Consider the following 21914-nt stretch of genomic DNA (forward strand, 5'->3'; position numbering starts at 1 on the left):
TTCTGAAGCCAGACTGAAATTTTTCAAAGACAGGATTATTTTCTAAAAACAACTGTAATTGTATATAAGAGAAAACCTTTTCTAAAACCTTGGACAGAAAGTGAGGAACTGGAATTTAAAATGAGATAAACTAGCTGTGTTTTTTTAAAAGTAGTGGACGAACCAGAGCTTGTTTAAAAGCAACCGGGCCAGATCCAGTGGTGAGGCAAGAATGAATAAAACACACTAAAAACGGCCCCAGAACATTAAAAACCTCCAGTAAGAACTTAGTCGGGACAATATCAAAAGGACAGTTTCTGCACCACTTTAGACAGGGAAGAAAAAGAAACAGGTTCAAATTCCTCAAACACAGCAGGAGGACGTGGAACAACAGCTGGTCAGCACTGAGACTGTCGCTGGCAAGTTTTCTTATTCTGTCAACTTTTTCAGTGAAGAAATGAAGAACATCCTCACAAGTACTGACTGAGGCATCAGCCAGAACACGTGTGCAGGTTAACAACTCACTTAATAGTGTTAAAAAGAGTTCTGGGGCGATCAATCAATCAATCAATCAGCTGCTACCAAAACCACAACCCCACACCTGTCCATCATGATTAATCAATCAATCAATCAATCAATTTTTTTATATAGCACCAAATCACAACAAACAGTTGCCCCAAGGCACTTTATATTGTAAGGCAAGGCCATACAATAATTATGTAAAACCCCAACGGTCAAAACGACCCCCTGTGAGCAAGCACTTGGCTACAGTGGGAAGGAAAAACTCCCTTTTAACAGGAAGAAACCTCCAGCAGAACCAGGCTCAGGGAGGGGCAGTCTTCTGCTGGGACTGGTTGGGGCTGAGGGAGATAACCAGGAAAAAGACATGCTGTGGAGGGGAGCAGAGATCAATCACTAATGATTAAATGCAGAGTGGTGCATACAGAGCAAAAAGAGAAAGAAACAGTGCATCATGGGAACCCCCCAGCAGTCTAAGTCTATAGCAGCATAACTAAGGGATGGTTCAGGGTCACCTGATCCAGCCCTAACTATAAGCTTTAGCAAAAAGGAAAGTTTTAAGCCTAATCTTAAAAGTAGAGAGGGTGTCTGTCTCCCTGATCTGAATTGGGAGCTGGTTCCACAGGAGAGGAGCCTGAAAGCTGAAGGCTCTGCCTCCCATTCTACTCTTACAAACCCTAGGAACTACAAGTAAGCCTGCAGTCTGAGAGCGAAGCGCTCTATTGGGGTGATATGGTACTACGAGGTCCCTAAGATAAGATGGGACCTGATTATTCAAAACCTTATAAGTAAGAAGAAGAATTTTAAATTCTATTCTAGAATTAACAGGAAGCCAATGAAGAGAGGCCAATATGGGTGAGATATGCTCTCTCCTTCTAGTCCCCGTCAGTACTCTAGCTGCAGCATTTTGAATTAACTGAAGGCTTTTTAGGGAACTTTTAGGACAACCTGATAATAATGAATTACAATAGTCCAGCCTAGAGGAAATAAATGCATGAATTAGTTTTTCAGCATCACTCTGAGACAAGACCTTTCTGATTTTAGAGATATTGCGTAAATGCAAAAAAGCAGTCCTACATATTTGTTTAATATGCGCTTTGAATGACATATCCTGATCAAAAATGACTCCAAGATTTCTCACAGTATTACTAGAGGTCAGGGTAATGCCATCCAGAGTAAGGATCTGGTTAGACACCATGTTTCTAAGATTTGTGGGGCCAAGTACAATAACTTCAGTTTTATCTGAGTTTAAAAGCAGGAAATTAGAGGTCATCCATGTCTTTATGTCTGTAAGACAATCCTGCAGTTTAGCTAATTGGTGTGTGTCCTCTGGCTTCATGGATAGATAAAGCTGGGTATCATCTGCGTAACAATGAAAATTTAAGCAATACCGTCTAATAATACTGCCTAAGGGAAGCATGTATAAAGTGAATAAAATTGGTCCTAGCACAGAACCTTGTGGAACTCCATAATTAACTTTAGTCTGTGAAGAAGATTCCCCATTTACATGAACAAATTGTAATCTATTAGACAAATATGATTCAAACCACCGCAGCGCAGTGCCTTTAATACCTATGGCATGCTCTAATCTCTGTAATAAAATTTTATGGTCAACAGTATCAAAAGCAGCACTGAGGTCTAACAGAACAAGCACAGAGATGAGTCCACTGTCCGAGGCCATAAGAAGATCATTTGTAACCTTCACTAATGCTGTTTCTGTACTATGATGAATTCTAAAACCTGACTGAAACTCTTCAAATAGACCATTCCTCTGCAGATGATCAGTTAGCTGTTTTACAACTACCCTTTCAAGAATTTTTGAGAGAAAAGGAAGGTTGGAGATTGGCCTATAATTAGCTAAGATAGCTGGGTCAAGTGATGGCTTTTTAAGTAATGGTTTAATTACTGCCACCTTAAAAGCCTGTGGTACATAGCCAACTAACAAAGATAGATTGATCATATTTAAGATCGAAGCATTAAATAATGGTAGGGCTTCCTTGAGCAGCCTGGCAGGAATGGGGTCTAATAAACATGTTGATGGTTTGGATGAAGTAACTAATGAAAATAACTCAGAAGGAACAATCGGAGAGAAACAGTCTAACCAAATACCGGCATCACTGAAAGCAGCCAAAGATAACGATACATCTTTGGGATGGTTATGAGTAATTTTTTCTCTAATAGTCAAAATTTTGTTAGCAAAGAAAGTCATGAAGTCATTACTAGTTAAAGTTAATGGAATACTCAGCTCAATAGAGCTCTGACTCTTTGTCAGCCTGGCTACAGTGCTGAAAAGAAACCTGGGGTTGTTCTTATTTTCTTCAATTAGTGATGAGTAGAAAGATGTCCTAGCTTTACGGAGGGCTTTTTTATAGAGCAACAGACTCTTTTTCCAGGCTAAGTGAAGATCTTCTAAATTAGTAAGACGCCATTTCCTCTCCAACTTACGGGTTATCTGCTTTAAGCTACGAGTTTGTGAGTTATACCACGGAGTCAGGCACTTCTGATTTAAAGCTCTCTTTTTTAGAGGAGCTACAGCATCCAAAGTTGTCTTCAATGAGGATGTAAAACTATTGACGAGATACTCTATCTCACTTACAGAGTTTAGGTAGCTACTCTGCACTGTGTTGGTATATGGCATTAGAGAACATAAAGAAGGAATCATATCCTTAAACCTAGTTACAGCGCTTTCTGAAAGACTTCTAGTGTAATGAAACTTATTCCCCACTGCTGGGTAGTCCATCAGAGTAAATGTAAATGTTATTAAGAAATGATCAGACAGAAGGGAGTTTTCAGGGAATACTGTTAAGTCTTCAATTTCCATACCATAAGTCAGAACAAGATCTAAGATATGATTAAAGTGGTGGGTGGACTCATTTACTTTTTGAGCAAAGCCAATAGAGTCTAATAATAGATTAAATGCAGTGTTGAGGCTGTCATTCTCAGCATCTGTGTGGATGTTAAAATCGCCCACTATAATTACCTTATCTGAGCTAAGCACTAAGTCAGACAAAAGGTCTGAAAATTCACAGAGAAACTCACAGTACCGACCAGGTGGACGATATATAATAACAAATAAAACTGGTTTTTGGGACTTCCAATTTGGATGGACAAGACTAAGAGTCAAGCTTTCAAATGAATTAAAGCTCTGTCTGGGTTTTTGATTAATTAATAAGCTGAAATGGAAGATTGCTGCTAATCCTCCGCCTCGGCCCGTGCTACGAGCATTCTGACAGTTAGTGTGACTCGGGGGTGTTGACTCATTTAAACTAACATATTCATCCTGCTGTAACCAAGTTTCTGTTAGGCAGAATAAATCAATATGTTGATCAATTATTATATCATTTACCAACAGGGACTTAGAAGAGAGAGACCTAATATTTAATAGACCACATTTAACTGTTTTAGTCTGTGGTGCAGTTGAAGGTGCTATATTATTTTTTCTTTTTGAATTTTTATGCTTAAATAGATTTTTGCTGGTTATTGGTAGTCTGGGAGCAGGCACCGTCTCTACGGGGATGGGGTAATGAGGGGATGGCAGGGGGAGAGAAGCTGCAGAGAGGTGTGTAAGACTACAACTCTGCTTCCTGGTCCCAACCCTGGATAGTCACGGTTTGGAGGATTTAAGAAAATTGGCCAGATTTCTAGAAATGAGAGCTGCTCCATCCAAAGTGGGATGGATGCCGTCTCTCCTAACAAGACCAGGTTTTCCCCAGAAGCTTTGCCAAAGCTTTGCTGCGGATCACATCAGACACATACTGACGTTCTGCCTCCCTCATTGCCCGCTGACGTTCAGTGAGGCAGTCTCTCAGTAATTCCCAGAAGACATTTAGTTTGTACTTCTTCCAGTGTCTTTCAGCTTGTCTGCTGCCTGAGGACACAGACAGCATCATCAAACCAGGGATTAGATCCTGGTTTGGCTGATTTTCATCCAAAAGGAGCTATTGAGCCCAGAATCTGAGAGCAAGTGGTGGAGAAGAACGACAGAACGCTCCCAGGGTTCAAAGGAGACTCCACACGATCAATGTCCAGATTCTGAGGGTCTCCAGCTGTGGAAGAGGTGAGACTGTGGCGTCGGTGACACTCGTCACGAGGTTTACAGGACATTAACGGAGCTTCAACTTCAAAAATGATGGAGAAGTGTTCAGAGAAGGTGACTTCAGATACCTCTGTGATAATGAGATCCACAGTCTGCCCGTGATGGTGCAAAGGACCATCGAGCGTCTGAACTAAATCAAAAGAGGGAAAATTCTTTTGAAATCAGCCACAAACAACACACATGAATGTTAAAATGTCCACAAACTAAAGGTTTATCATAAATAGGAGAAAATTCTGATAAAGACTCTTGAATAAAAATCATTATTGTATTTTGGTGATACACAATCACACGTAATATCAACTGGGCTGATGACCAGGTCACGAACACGCACACACACACACACACACACACACACACACACACACACACACACACACACACACACACACACACACACACACACACTGAAAATAATACTTTAATCCCACTCCGGGGGGTGAAGTATTACTTCATAGAGGAGTACTAACAAAGCCAGAACTAAACTAAGCTGATCCAGACTGTAGGAGGAGGTGAAGGAGGAGGGTTTGTGTAGAAATGCTGTAACATTCATCAGTGTGAAGGAAAAGCAGCAGGTGTGGATGATGGAAAAAGAGGAGAAAAAGAACAAAGGAGAAGAAGAAAATGAAGAAAAGGAGAGAAAGAAGGAGAAGAAGAGAAGAAGTCTTACCCAGCGTCGTGGCCCTCAGCCTGCGTCTGTCCGGCGATGATGTCCATGATGGCATCCTGTGAGTACATGCCGATGGGCGTGTTGTACTGGGCGTGGATGATGTTGGCCTTCCCACCCAGACCCTTCACCTCAATGGGCTTATGGGTGGAGTGGGCAGAGTCTTTGAGGGTGCCGGGGTGGAAGCCAGCACTGCCGGCGGAACAAGGGACACGGAGGAGACAGCAAGAAATAGAGGAGTGAAGGGGATGGATGGAGGGACAGCGTGCATGAAGACGGACAGATGAGAAGGAGGGAGTGAGGGAGGGGCATGCAGCATCATGCTCACTGCAAACAAACAAACAAACAAACAAACAGACAAACTAACTAACTAACCAACGTGCCACTGTTCATCAGGTTTGAGTTTTTCTAAACAGCTTTTAAACTTTGTCGCAAAAAATCCTCCAACTGTGACTGATCCTAATTTAAAAACAAACAAACAAATATATAAATAAAAGCATTTTCAGGAGTCTAATAAATTATTTCTACATCTGCTGCTTTAAATGAAAAGAAGCTGGAGAAGCCACGCCCCCTCACCAGTTTGAATGAAAGAAACAGTGATGTCACAGTGATCCGCCTGATCTTCTTCAGGTGGGCGTGGCTTACTACGTGACATCAAATCAGTCATTAGGTTCAGACAGATGCAGTAAAATGACTTTTATGTACTTATTTTTCTGACCGTCTAAACTTTCCAGTCCACAAACTGAACATCTGAGTTCAGAATCTAGACTTAAAAAAGAAAGAAAACAAAAAGGAAAAACACTCACCAGAAACCAAACAACACGTTACAAACACGGCAAACGCCACACGTAATGAAGCGCGTGTTTCCATGGCAACAGGTCACAAGTTGCAGAACCAGAAATCCACCAAACACACAGAACGCCGCATCACAACGATAAACAATAAACAAACAACACAAACAAAACAACTTCACGAATTAATAATACGTTCTAAAACATGTTTATCAGCAGAATGACTCAAAAACTAATTTTCACAACAACTGCTCTTTGTTTAACAATAAATAAAAACAAATAAATACAAATTTTAAATAAATTAGCAGATATGCAAATAGAGCAGAACTTTCTAATAAAATGAATCAGAAATATCTAAAAAATAAAATAAAATGTATAAATTCTTAAAATAAATAAATGTATAGAAGAAATTATCTATAATAAATTATTATAATTAATTATGAATGAAAGCATGAAAAAACTTTTTTCTCAATTGTGAGTCACTTGTATTTTTTCAAAAATGTCTTTAAACTGCTTTTAAACCTCAAACATGTTACAAACCTGTTTAAACAAATCACTCAGTGACTTCAAAAGCAGAAACAAAGTCTAAACTGCTTTTATTCAGACTTAGATGGATTCAAAAATAGTTTAAATTTGAATTAAAGTAGTAAAACAAAATTAAAAAAAAAATCTGTTTGATATCTGCAGATTTTGGGCATTCTGAGAAAATTAATGTGTTTTTTAAACTTTACTGCATTTATGGATTAAATTATTGACAGATTATTGACGTGTAATCGATTGTTTCTGAATGCTGATGCTGCTTTGAGCTTTAATGAGTGATGTTTTAGTTCATGACTGCAGCACAGCGACAGTTAAAAACACTGCAGACTCACTCTAACAAACAAACAAAGAAAGATCTGGGGGGTACTGACTTTGGCGGAGTCGGGCCGATGATCTGGTTCGAGAAACAATGAAGAGATACAGAAAGAGAAGAACATCATCACAAACCACACTGACCATGTGCCGCTCGATGGAAAGGTTAAAGGTCAACTGGAACAGGAAGAACCTGTTAACACACCAACAGGACTCCGACCTGCTAATGGAGGAATTCTCACAAAAAGAACCTTGACAGCATTGATACTATTTTAGAGTCCAAAGACCAAAACAGCAGGTAACGTTACACAGCAGTTAAAGGAACGTCGTCTCCCGGAGGGTTTCTAACGAGGATCTGGACTTCGGCTGGTCTGGAACCTGAGATCTGTCACTCTTGTATCTACGCTGGAGACGGGACTTAAATCTATGATTAACTGCTGTGTTTGTGGATGTGTGTCCAGAAGCTTCCCTGACCTTCAGCCACAGAGCAAGTGACAGGTGTCTGGCCTCTACAGCGACACAGTAACCGAACCACACCACGAACCCGCCACCAGGGAAACACGGTAGGCATGTTGAGAGTGTGTGTGCGCGTCCTGGATGTGACACCAGAATACCTCAGCAGCTGAAGTGGAAGTGTGCATTTGGATCTGGTTACGGGATTGTGTGAGCGTGGACATTGGACGTGCTGTGGTCCTGACTTTGGATGTGCTGTGGCCCTGAGGGACGCCTCCTCACTGCTGCAGGAACAGACTCTAATATCACCACTGAAAACCTCAGCGCTCCCTCCGGGACTTCACAGTGAAACTAAACCCTCTCCGACATTAAATTAATGCTGCTGATTTAACTCCACAGCATCACGTCTCAGTTTTAATGGACAGAACTAAGTCACAGGTCCATCAGATGTCCTCCACACCACCGTCAGATCCTCTCACTGGAAACACTGCTTTGAGTTTGCTGACATTTCATTGCAACGGCTTGTTGCAGATCATCTGTCAGATCGTTGCCCTGAACCCGGGACACTTTGTCTCATCAGTTTTTGATCAGGATGCCTCGTAATTAGCCGTCAGATAAGGCTGATCCCAGCTGGACCTCAGACCACAGAGTTCTACATGACATGGTTCAGAAGAACAAAGTGTGCTGTGGAATGAAGGCGGATCAAAATACTGAGCTGAGTCCGGTCACTACCTCATGACTCCATAAGATCATATCTGGATCTGAAAGGCCGAGGACCCAGATACATGAATGTCCATGCTGAGATCAGTGAACGTCTCTACAAGTTCAACACTTTGACCACACACAGACACACACAGACCAGGAAGCCCCTGAACGCCTCGTCATCATTTACTTTGGAAACCTACTTTATTGGAAACACAAAATAAAAACTCTAGGTGATGATTTTTGAACCCCTCACCACATTGTTCTTAAACTCTGGGCAAAAAATTGAACCAGCAAATGCAGATTTGAGAATTCAGTCAACAAACCACAATGACTGAAACACAACAAACAAACGTAGGTGACCTCTGACCCACAACAACCGCCAATGGCAGGATTTTACACAAACAACATCTTTAAGACAAAAATAAGGTGTCCAATTCCGTCTGATTAAAAAACGTCCACCGTCTTAGAGATTTAATGATTCAAAGTTGAGGAAAGCATCATTGAATGTTGAATTAAACTTTCAAAATTCACTCAAAGTAATTTTCTCCACAAAGTTAGTAAATGTTTTTAATCTGTCACCCTATTCGGGCAGGATTCATTTCAAATGCGGATACAGAGTAATCAAGATCAGGAGCTATTAGGATCAAAGATCAGCAACCAAGATCAAAGCAGGATCAAACGTGAACTATCAGGATCAGGATCATACATCTGTGATCAAGATCAAAGCTCTGTGATCAGGATTAAAGCTACGTGATCGATCAGGATCATAGCTCTGTGGTCAGGATCAAAGCTCTGTGATCTGGATCGCAGCTCTGTGATCAGGATCAAAGCTCTGTCATTAGGATCAAAGCTCTGTCATCAGGATTGAAGGTGAACTATAAGAATGTTTACATTTTAGATGGATTCATCAAAATGAATAACAGTTTTAATTGTAATTGTAAACACACTGAATGTTCTTGTGCACCTTCTTTTCTCCTTGTGTTCAGGGTCAAAGGTCAATGCCATATTAAGGTCTGATTATGTTTTCATCATCTCGTCACATGACCATGAAACTCAAACTGATCTGAGTCCAGTTTTCAGTCGATAGAATGAGTTTGGTTTTTGTTATATTTGGTCACTCCTTTTCTTTGTGTGCGAATCGTTTTTGCAGAAGCGGCGCTCTTGACCTCGTTGGACCTCTACATACCACGCAGTCCGGCCTGTCTGACTCATCGCCATCTCCCTCAGCACGTGGCCCGAGTACAAGCCGATGGGCGAGTTATACTGCTTCCTTTGAGCAGGCCTTGTCGCCACCGCCGCTGAGCTGCTCCTGGGCGAACCCGAGTCTGCCTCTACTGGCCTGGAGGGAGTACTGCAGGCCAACAGGCCACCATTGACATGGACTGAGTCTGGCTTAAGGGTGGAGGGGGGAAAACAGGGAGGGAGCAAAGAATGCTGGGTAACAACTATGAATATCTGATCAAAATATCTGACAGACAAATTTAAATGTAAGTGCCTGTTGACTCAAAGTCTTGTAAAGTCTTGTGAATAGTTTCAGTCTGTCATGGATAGGATTTATATTTCAATGTTGAATGATAAATTTCTTACACGATTAAAAGATTTTTTTAAATTAAACTTAAAAAACTAAACTAAAAAAATGTGGACTGGGTTTGGAACAAATTCTGTAACATTCTGTGGTGACCCCACATAAAGGGATCCATTAATTAATATAATAATAATAATAATTTATTGAAGTGCTACAGTGCTGCTGTGCATTATGGGCTTTACCGAGCCTTAACAAGCCTTAATGAGCATTAATGAGCCTTGATGAGCGTTAACAAACCTTAATGAGACTTAAGGAGCTCTAACGACTGTTAAGGCGCGTTAACAAGCCTTAAGGAGCCTTGAAGAGCCTTAATGAGCGTTTTAATTTATACTGTCAGGATTCGTTTTATGCAATGAAATATGAAGTTAAATTATTACTCCCATTTATTCATTACTTCTGATGCTAGAGTGATATGAAATAGCCACATGGAAATAAAACATACCAGATATAATCTTTATTAACCTTTTAATTATATTTTAAGCATTTAAATAATTTCTTATATTCTGTAGTTTATCCGAAAGTATTCCAAGATATTTCTGCCCATCTCATTTACTCATAATTTAGATTATTCTTGAAATTAAGTGTTAAAAATTCTGCTGAACATCGGCTGTGATTTATTTCCATAAAATTGTGTGATATTTTGGGGACAAACAGCTTTTTGTTTTTTCAGCCGGTGGTCTGTCTTTTTTCTGAAGGACCCTGTTGTCTTTTTGCTCTGTGTCTCCCCCTGCCACCACTAGGAGGCAGTAACACATTGTTTTTGACCTTCACACAAATTAAAAACAGTCTTATCTTGAATATGTTCCATAAACCCATTTGTTGCAGAAACCCAAAGGGGCGGAGCCAGGACCTTTAAAGGTCTTTGTGGTCTTTGGCAGCAGTATTGGCTCTGAGTGCCGTTCTAACGCTGCGTTACGTTTTGGCTCTTCTTTGGTGGTGTGACAGAAAACACTGGAGGTTATTTATTTGTACTGATTTGAGTTGACGGATTAAACGTAACAATGGCGACAACTGCAGTGTATTTGATCGGATTTGATTCCTTTGTGAAGAAAACGTGTTTTAGAACATTTCCTTTGATAAACCTGGATCATTGTGGCCACAGTAGTTAGTTTGAGTGCAGCTTTCAGCAGCAGCTGGGTTCACTTACCTGCTGGTGAGGGATCAAGGGAATGGCGGCATCCATTCTCGGGGTTACCATGGGAACGGGACGCTTCGACCTGCAGAGGAACAACAAACCATGAGCACTGAAGGAGCGTTTAGTTTGACTTCTGCTTCCTGAACTGAATCTGTAAAAATGACTCTGTGATGTCATAGAAGAATAAAATCTCCTCCTGTGATGGACAAGGGGACAACAGGGTTCTTAGACCTGTTTGACCTGGGCTCTGTGCGGGGGCAGAACAAGTGCCTGTGGGGGTGGAGCTGGTACTTGGGATACGGGTCATCTTGGTCTGGTGAGAGTTTCCCTAAAATCTTGGCTTGACTTTCATTCAGTGATTCTGGATTTCAGGTTGTTAAATCAGGCGGTAAGGGTATGACCTCACCGGGCTGCAAGTGGTGACGACAAATTGTGAATGCCATTGATGAGAGAGTTTCCAAAATGCCCTCCTGCTGCAGCCTTCACCCACTTTGCCTCAATTCGGATGATGGACTGCTTCAAGTTTAGTGCACATAAACAATGTCAGATGTATATGTGGTGTCTTTAATTCTGATGTGTGCCATTATTACATTAACCTAGTAATAATTATTGATGAATTGTTGTATTTTGTCTGAGGTAATTGGAGTGTAAACGTAATTTTGTTGTTGTTGCACTCGTGTAATGACAATGACAATAAATCTCATCTCATCTCTCAAACATTTGCGGGGGAGTGGGTGTCTCAGTTTCCTCACGTGAGTCACGGGGCCTCGCTGTTGTGTTGCTGGAATTTTGAAGATGCTCAAAAAACCCATTCACAGTTGTTGAGGGTGTCTCAAACCCATCTCAAACCCATCTTGAACCCATCTCGAACCTCTCTCAAACCATCTCAATCCTGTCTCAAACTCATCTCGAACTCATCTCAAACCTGTCTCTAACCCTTCTCTAATCCATCTCAACTTAGTTTCCATGAGTCAGAAAAGCATGCAAAATGTGAGACAACTTTGTGAGGGGTTGGCAAACTGTGACATTAAATTGTGATAGATTGGAAAGAAAAATGAGAATCTGACATTCCGGGTGTTCTTCCGAAACTGATGAGGATCTGGTTTGTGCTCTTTGTGAGGAGTGAAAGAGGAACATGCAACTTTTAGCACCACGAGGAGAACTAAAGTCCTCTGACGTACTGGACAGGTGTCACGTCATCTGCACATCTTCATCATCATCATCATTATCACCATCATCATCACCATTATCATCTGCACCATCATTATCTGCAACATCATCATCACCACCATCATCACTATCTTCACCATCATCATCATCTGCACCATCATCATCATCACCATCATCATCATCATCTGCACCATCATCATGACAATGATCACTATCTGCACTATCATCACCATCATCTGCACCATCATCATCATCTGCACCATCATCATCACCATAATCACTATCTGCACCATCATCATCATCTGGACTATCACCATCGTCACCATCACCATCATCACCATAATCATCATTATTACCATCTGCAACATCATCATCATCTGCACCATCATCATCACCATAATCACTATCTGCACCATCATCACCATCTGCACCATCATCATTATCACCATCATCACCATCATCATCACCATTATCATCTGCACCATCATTATCTGCAACATCATCATCACCACCATCATCACTATCTTCACCATCATCATCATTATCACCATCATCATCACCATTATCATCTGCACCATCATTATCTGCAACATCATCATCACCACCATCATCACTATCTTCACCATCATCATCATCTGCACCATCATCATCATCACCATCATCATCATCATCTGCACCATCATCATGACAATGATCACTATCTGCACTATCATCACCATCATCTGCACCATCATCATCATCTGCACCATCATCATCACCATAATCACTATCTGCACCATCATCATCATCTGGACTATCACCATCGTCACCATCACCATCATCACCATAATCATCATTATTACCATCTGCAACATCATCATCATCTGCACCATCATCATCACCATAATCACTATCTGCACCATCATCACCATCTGCACCATCATCATTATCACCATCATCATCATCATCACCATCATCTGCATCATCACCATCATTATCACCATCATCATCATCATCACCATCATCTGCACCATCATCATCACCATCATTATCACCATCATCATCCTCTGCACCGTAATCATCACCATCATCATCTGCAACTGCACCATCACTATCATCATCATCATCGACACAACCATCATCATTGCCATCATCATCATTGCCATCATCATCACCACCATCATCACCATTACCATCATCATCTGGACCATCACCATCATCACCATAATCATCATCATTACCACCTGCACCATCATCATTATCACCATCTGCACCATCATCATTATCACCATCATCATCACCATCTGCACCATCATCATCAAATCACTGTTGGGGAAAGTGTAGTGACACGGACCCACAACAGGGGGCGCAAATGAACAGTCAATAGATGAGCCAAAAGGTAACAATTTAATGTTGTGAATGTGCACAACGACTATACAGACAGTCTCAGAATCTGATTATAGTCAATCCACAAAGGTGACGCGTGGGCAGGCTCGAGGATAGAAGACGTCTGTCCTGAGAAGAGCCGGAACCACACGATTTCCACCGCCACCGAACCTGGTGAATACTGGAGCCGCCAAGTTCCGAATTCCCAGGTGATCACCGTCCCCAACTGCTGGATCTGGTACTGCTTGTTATATGGCTGGGGGGGCCTGGCTGCCGGTTTGTTTCTGTTTTTTGGTTTTCCTCCCAGGTGGCGTGCATTTGGGACTGAGTGGCTGTGTTGCTGAGGCTGTCAGGACCTCACCCTGATCACCTGCGACTCGTCAGGACTCACAGCTGTGGTGCATCTGGATGGATTGGAACATGTTGGCATTTAAGACTGGAGTGCACAGTGTGTATTTGCCAGAGACTCGACCTTGTGACCAGACGGGTGAGATCGTCGTCTTGGGAGCCATCTCATCAGCAGCGGATGCTGAGAACGTCCAGGTTTGATGCACAGTCTGTGAAAGAGGAGGGGGTGAGGTCTCACGCTCGTCAGCACACTTCCTGAGGTACGTTAGATTTTGTGACTAACAGTTATACAGTCAGTAAATGTGGTGTCCCTCACACCTTATTGTATTGAGCTGTTTGTTAGTCATGTATCAGCTTCCACTGCAGTGGAGTTTGTGAACTGGATGTTCCATGCCTGCAGGTTGGGAAGCTGATCAGTAATCAAGCCAGGAAGTGTTTGCTGTTTGTACACCTTTAAGTGTTCTGTGTGTAGAGTGTGGACTCACATAATGGTTCCTTCTTTCACAGACTCGGTTGTTGCGGCCACCTGGGGGGTGTCGGCGGGGTCCTTGGGTCCGAAACAGCTTCTGGCTCCGGACCGTTAGCGCTGCTGGGAGCGCACCACGCCAGACCGCACCTTTTTGTTATTATCACTGTTATGTATTAAATTCAGTTATCCTTTGTACCGTGCTCTGCTTATTTCATACTGGGTCCTTCAAACGCTGGTCGGTTCTCCGAGCTGCGTCCGACACATAACACTGCTGGCGAGGAGCACAAACAATGAGATGTGGGTGTGTGCACACCCAGTAACAAAAACAGTCAGACGGTGGAAAGGCACCTCCACCTCTAATCACACACTCGCGCAGCGTCTGAGTAACCACTTATCTGGTGGGAAGTAGAACGAAACAGTCGCGGCCCACGCCGGTCCTCTGGGTAGACAGCTGCAACAAAGTAGCTCTTGAAATCACTTATTACAATATGCAGGCAGAGAAAGTTACCTTCACAGGTAGATGATATCTCGGCAACGAGGTGGAGATGACGTCCGGTCTTTATGGAGTGAGATGATGTAGTGTAGATGGGTGACAGCTGTCAAGAGATAATGAGTGACAGCTGTCACCCCCGGTTGTGTCCGTGGCGGCAGCGCCCTCTCGTGCCTGAAGCCCGCACTTCAGGCAGGGCGCCCTCTGGTGGTGGGCCAGCAGTACCTCCTCTTCTGGCGGCCCACACAACAATCATCACTATCTGCACCATCATCATCACCATCTTTGTCATCCTCATCATCATCACCATCATCCTCCTCTGCACCATCAACATCACCATCATCATTGTCATCATCAACACTATGATCGCCACCATTATCATCACGACCATCATCATTGCCATCATCATCATCATCATCACCATTACCATCATCATCATCTGCACCATCATCATCACCATAATCATCATTACCATCTGCACCATCATCATTATCACAATCACCATCTGCACCATCATCATCAACATCATCACCATCATCACCATCTGCATCATCATCATTATCACAATCACCATCTGCACCATCATCATCATCATCTGCACCATCATCATCACCATCTGCATCATCATCATTATCACCATCATCATCACCATCTGCACCATCATCATCATCATCTGCACCATCATCATCAACATCATCACCATCATCACCATCTGCATCATCATCATTATCACCATCATCATCACCATCTGCACCATCATCATCATCATCATCTGCACCATCATCATCACCATCGTTATCACATCATCATCATCATCATCATCATCACCAAAATCTGCACCATCATCATCATCGCCATCATTGTCATCATGGCCTCAGACAGTGGACTCATCTCTGTGCTTGTCCTGTTAGACCTCAGTGCTGCTTTTGATACTGTTGAGCATAAAATTTTATTACAGAGATTAGAGCATGCCATAGGTATTAAAGGCACTGCGCTGCGGTGGTTTGAATCATATTTATCTAATAGATTACAATTTGTTCATGTAAATGGGGAATCTTCTTCACAGACTAAGGTTAATTATGGAGTTCCACAAGGTTCTGTGCTAGGACCAATTTTATTCACTTTATACATGCTTTCCTTAGGCAGTATTATTAGACGGCATTGCTTAAATTTTCATTGTTATGCAGATGATACCCAGCTTTATCTATCCATGAAGCCAGAGGACACACACCAATTAGTTAAACTGCAGGATTGTCTTACAGACATAACCCTAACCCTTGTAAACTCAGATAAAACCGAAGTTATTGTACTTGGCCCCACAAATCTTAGAAACATGGTGTCTAACCAGATCCTTACTCTGGATGGCATTACCCTGACCTCTAGTAATACTGTGAGAAATCTTGGAGTCATTTTTGATCAGGATATGTCATTCAATGCGCATATTAAACAAATATGTAAGACTGATTTTTGCATTTGCGCAATATCTCTAAAATTAGAAAGGTCTTGTCTCAGAGTGATGCTGAAAAACTAATTCATGCATTTATTTCCTCTAGGCTGGACTATTGTAATTCATTATTATCAGGTTGTCCTAAAAGTTCCCTAAAAAGCCTTCAGTTAATTCAAAATGCTGCAGCTAGAGTACTGACGGGGACTAGAAGGAGAGAGCATATCTCACCCACATTGGCCTTTCTTCATTGGCTTCCTGTTAATTCTAGAATAGAATTTAAAATTCTTCTTCTTACTTATAAGGTTTGAATTATCAGGTCCCATCTTATCTTAGGGACCTCATAGTACCATATCACCCCAATAGAGCGCTTCGCTCTCAGACTGCAGGCTTACTTGTAGTTCCTAGGGTTTGTAAGAGTAGAATGGGAGGCAGAGCCTTCAGCTTTCAGGCTCCTCTCCTGTGGAACCAGCTCCCAATTCAGATCAGGGAGACAGACACCCTCTCTACTTTTTGCTAAAGCTTATAGTTAGGGCTGGATCAGGTGACCCTGAACCATCCCTTAGTTATGCTGCTATAGACTTAGACTGCTGGGGGGTTCCCATGATGCACTGAGTGTTTCTTTCTCTTTTTGCTCTGTATGCACCACTCTGCATTTAATCATTAGTGATCGATCTCTGCTCCCCTCCACAGCATGTCTTTTTCCTGGTTCTCTCCCTCAGCCCCAACCAGTCCCAGCAGAAGACTGCCCCTCCCTGAGCCTGGTTCTGCTGGAGGTTTCTTCCTGTTAAAAGGGAGTTTTTCCTTCCCACTGTCGCCAAGTGCTTGCTCACAGGGGGTCGTTTTGACTGTTGGGGTTTTTCCGTAATTATTGTATGGCTTTGCCTTACAATATAAAGTGCCTTGGGGCAACTGTTTGTTGTGATTTGGCGCTATATAAATAAAATTGATTTGATTTGATTTGATTACCTTCTGTACCATGATCATCACCATCATCACTATCTGCACCATCATTTTCATCATCACCATCATCATCATCACTATCTGCACCATCACCATCATCATCATCCGCACCATCATCATCACCATAATCACTATCTGCACCATCATAATCACCATCATTGTCTGCACCATCATCAATCAATCAATCAATCAACTTTTTTCTTGTATAGCGCCAAATCACAACAAACAGTTGCCCCAAGGCGCTCCACATTGCAAGGCAAGGCCATACAATAATTATGAAACACAGTCTACGTCTAAAGCAACATAACCAAGGGATGGTCCAGGGTCACCTGATCCAGCCCTAACTATAAGCCTTAGCGAAAAGGAAAGTTTTAAGCCTAATCTTAAAAGTAGAGAGGGTATCTGTCTCCCTGATCTGAATTGGGAGCTGGTTCCACAGGAGAGGAGCCTGAAAGCTGAAGGCTCTGCCTCCCATTCTACTCTTACAAACCCTAGGAACTACAAGTAAGCCCGCAGTCTGAGAGCGAAGCGCTCTAATGGGGTAATATGGTACTATGAGGTCCCTAAGATAAGATGGGACCTGATTATTCAAAACCTTATAAGTAAGAAGAAGAATTTTAAATTCTATTCTAGCATTAACAGGAAGCCAATGAAGGGAGAATGCAAAAAGGCAGTCCTACATATTTGTTTAATATGCGCTTTGAATGACATATCCTGATCAAAAATAACTCCAAGATTTCTCACAGTATTACTAGAGATCAGGGAAATGCCATCCAGAGTAACGATCTGGTTAGACACCATGCTTCTAAGATTTGTGGGGCCAAGTACAATAACTTCAGTTTTATCTGAGTTTAAAAGCACGAAATTAGAGGTCATCCATGTCTTTATGTCTGTAAGACAATCCTGCAATTTAGCTAATTGGTGCGTATCCTCTGGCTTCATGGATAGATAAAGCTGGGTATCTTCTGCGTAACAATGAAAATTTAAGCAATACCGTCTAATAATACTGCCCAAGGGAAGCATGTATAAAGTGAATAAAATTGGTCCTAGCACAGAACCTTGTGGAACTCCATAATTAACTTTAGTCTGTGAAGAAGATTCCCCATTTACATGAACAAACTGTAATCTATTAGACAAATATGATTCAAACCACCGCAGCGCAATGCCTTTAATACCTATGACATGCTCTAATCTCTGTAATAAAATTTTATGGTCAACAGTATCAAAAGCAGCACTGAGGTCCAACAGAACAAGCACAGAGATAAGTCCACTGTCCGAAGCCATAAGAAGATCATTTGTAACCTTCACTAATGCTGTTTCTGTACTATGATGAATTCTAAAACCTGACTGAAACTCTTCAAATAGACCATTCCTCTGCAGGTGATCAGTTAGCTGTTTTACAACTACCCTCTCAAGAATCTTTGAGAGAAAAGGAAGGTTGGAGATTGGCCTATAATTAGCTAAGATAGCTGGGTCAAGTGATGGCTTTTTAAGTAATGGTTTAATTACTGCCACCTTAAAGGCCTGTGGTACATAACCAACTAACAAAGATAGATTGATCATATTTAAGATTGAAGCATTAAATAATGGTAGGACTTCCTTGAGCAGCCTGGCAGGAATGGGGTCTAATAAGCATGTTGATGGTTTGGATGAAGTAACTAATGAAAATAACTCAGACAGAACAATCGGAGAGAAAGAGTCTAACCAAATACCGGCATCACTGAAAGCAGCCAAAGATAACGATACATCTTTGGGATGGTTATGAGTAATTTTTTCTCTAATAGTCAAAATTTTGTTAGCAAAGAAAGTCATGAAGTCATTACTAGTTAAAGTTAATGGAATACTCAGCTCAATAGAGCTCTGACTCTTTGTCAGCCTGGCTACAGTGCTGAAAAGAAACCTGGGGTTGTTCTTATTTTCTTCAATTAGTGATGAGTAGAAAGATGTTCTAGCTTCACGAAGGGCTTTCTTATAGAGCAACAAACTCTTTTTCCAGGCTAAGTGAAGATCTAAATTAGTGAGACGCCATTTCCTCTCCAACTTACGGGTTATCTGCTTTAAGCTACGAGTTTGTGAGTTATACCATGGAGTCAGACACTTCTGATTTAAAGCTCTCTTTTTCAGAGGAGCTACAGCATCCAAAGTTGTCTTCAATGAGGATGTAAAACTATTGACAAGATACTCTAACTCCCTTACAGAGTTTAGGTAGCTACTCTGCTCTGTGTTGGTATATGACATTAGAGAACATAAAGAAGGAATCATATCCTTAAACCTAGTTACAGCGCTTTCTGAAAGACTTCTAGTGTAATGAAACTTATTCCCCACTGCAGGGTAGTCCATCAGGGTAAATGTAAATGTTATTAAAAAATGATCAGACAAAAGGGAGTTTTCAGGGAATACTGTTAAGTCTTCTATTTCCATACCATAAGTCAGAACAAGATCTAAAATATGATTAAAGTGGTGGGTGGACTCATTTACTTTTTGAGCAAAGCCGATAGAGTCTAATAATAGATTAAATGCAGTGTTGAGGCTGTCATTCTCAGCATCTGTGTGGATGTTAAAATCGCCCACTATAATTATCTTATCTGAGCTAAGCACTAAGTCAGACAAAAGGTCTGAAAATTCACAGAGAAACTCACAGTAACGACCAGGTGGACGATAGATAATAACAAATAAAACTGGTTTTTGGGACTTCCAATTTGGATGGACAAGACTAAGAGACAAGCTTTCAAATGAATTAAAGCGCTGTCTAGGTTTTTGATTAATTAATAAGCTGGAATGGAAGATTGCTGCTAATCCTCCGCCCCGGCCCGTGCTACGAGCATTCTGACAGTTAGTGTGACTCGGGGGTGTTGACTCATTTAAACTAACATATTCATCCTGCTGTAACCAAGTTTCTGTTAGGCAGAATAAATCAATACGTTGATCAATTATTATATCATTTACCAACAGGGACTTAGAAGAAAGAGCATCACCATCACCATCTGCACCATCATCATTATCACTATCACCATCATCACCACCATCATCTTCATCATCATCATCACTATCTGTACCATCATCATCACTATCTGCACCATCATCATCGCCATCATCATCTGCACCATCATCATCATCACCATCATCATCCTCTGCACCATCATTATCACCAACATCATCACCATCATCATCCTCTGCACCATCATCATCTGCACCTGCACCATCACTATCATCATCATCATCACTACCACCATCTTCATCATCGCCATCATCATCATCTGCACCATCATCATCATCATCTGGACCATCATCATCATCATCTGGACCATCACCATCATCACCTTAATCATCATCACCATCTGCACCATCATCATTATCACCATCACCATCTGCACCATCATCATCAGCATCATCATCAGCATCATCATCAGCATCACCATCTGCACCATCATCATTATCACTATCACCATCATCACCACCATCATCTTCATCATCATCATCTGCACAATCATCATCACTATCTGCACCATCATCATCACTATCTGCACCATCATCATCACCATCATCACTATCTGCACCATCATCATCATCATCATCATCACCATCATAATCACATCATCATCATCATCATCACCATCATCACTATCTGCACCATCATCATCACTATCTGCACCATCATCATCATCATCATCATCATCATCATCATCATCATCATCACCATCATCATCATCATCACCACCATCACTATCTGCACCATCATCATCACTATCTGCACCATCATCATCATCATCATCATCATCATCACCATCATCATCACCATAATCACTATCTGCACCATCATCACCATCATCATCACCAAAATCACTATTTGCATCATCATCACTATCTGCACCATCATTTTCATCATCACCATCATCATCATCACTATCTGCACCATCACCATCATCATCATCATCTGCACCATCATCATCACCATAATCACTATCTGCACCATCATCATCACCATAATCACTATCTGCACCATCATCATCGCCATCATCACCATCATCATCATCGCCATCATCATCTGCACCATCTTCACCATCATTATCACCAACATCATCACCATCATCATCCTCTGCACCATCATCATCTGCACCTGCACCATCACTATCATCATCATCATCACCACCACCATCATCATCATTGCCATCATCATCACCACCATCAGCATCATCTGCACCATCATCATCATCTGGACCATCACCATCATCACCATAATCATCATTACAATCTGCACCATCATCATTATCACCATCACCATCTGCACCATCATCATCAGCATCACCATCTGCACCATCATCATTATCACTATCACCATCATCACCACCATCATCTTCATCATCATCATCACTATCTGTACCATCATCATCACTATCTGCACCATCATCATCACCATCACCATCATCAAAATCACCATCATCACTATCTGCACCATCATCATCATCATCACCATCATCATCATCACCATCATCATCACCATCATCACTATCTGCACCATCATCATCACTATCTGCACCATCATCACCATCATCATCATCACCATTGTCATCATCACCACCACAATCACTATCTGCACCATCATCATCACTATCTGCACCATCATCACCATTGACATCATCACCATCATCATCACCATAATCACTATTTGCACCATCATCATCATCATCATCATCATCATCATCACCACCATTGTCATCATCACCATAATCACTATCTGCACCATCATCGTCACCATCACCATCATCATCACCATAATCACTATCTGCACCAGCATCATCATCATCATCATCACCATCATCACCACCATCATCATCACCATAATCACTATCTGCATCATCATCATCATCACCATCTGCACCATCATC

At 41.6% G+C, this 21914-nt stretch overlaps 1 protein-coding gene across 6 annotated transcripts in view; it reads right to left on the reverse strand.

Annotated features, from left to right (window-relative positions):
- The window catches only part of ldb3a (LIM domain binding 3a), a 75437-nt gene that overhangs the window by 31915 nt on the left and 21608 nt on the right, over positions 1–21914 (reverse strand). For 4 of the 6 annotated variants that reach the window (XM_034184519.1, XM_034184518.1, XM_034184522.1 and 1 more), the window contains 3 exons: positions 10792–10861; positions 6961–6986; positions 5262–5450 (listed from right to left, as the gene is read on the reverse strand). In XM_034184519.1, the coding sequence (XP_034040410.1) occupies positions 5262–5450; positions 6961–6986; positions 10792–10861 (285 nt within the window). Of the gene's footprint in view, positions 1–5261; positions 5451–6960; positions 6987–9245; positions 9452–10791; positions 10862–21914 lie in introns of all 6 variants that reach the window. The other 2 variants (XM_034184520.1, XM_034184521.1) reach the window with 2 other exon arrangements.

Source organism: Thalassophryne amazonica, chromosome 13 (genome assembly GCF_902500255.1).
Source record: "Thalassophryne amazonica chromosome 13, fThaAma1.1, whole genome shotgun sequence".
In the NCBI taxonomy this organism is placed as follows: domain Eukaryota; kingdom Metazoa; phylum Chordata; class Actinopteri; order Batrachoidiformes; family Batrachoididae; genus Thalassophryne; species Thalassophryne amazonica.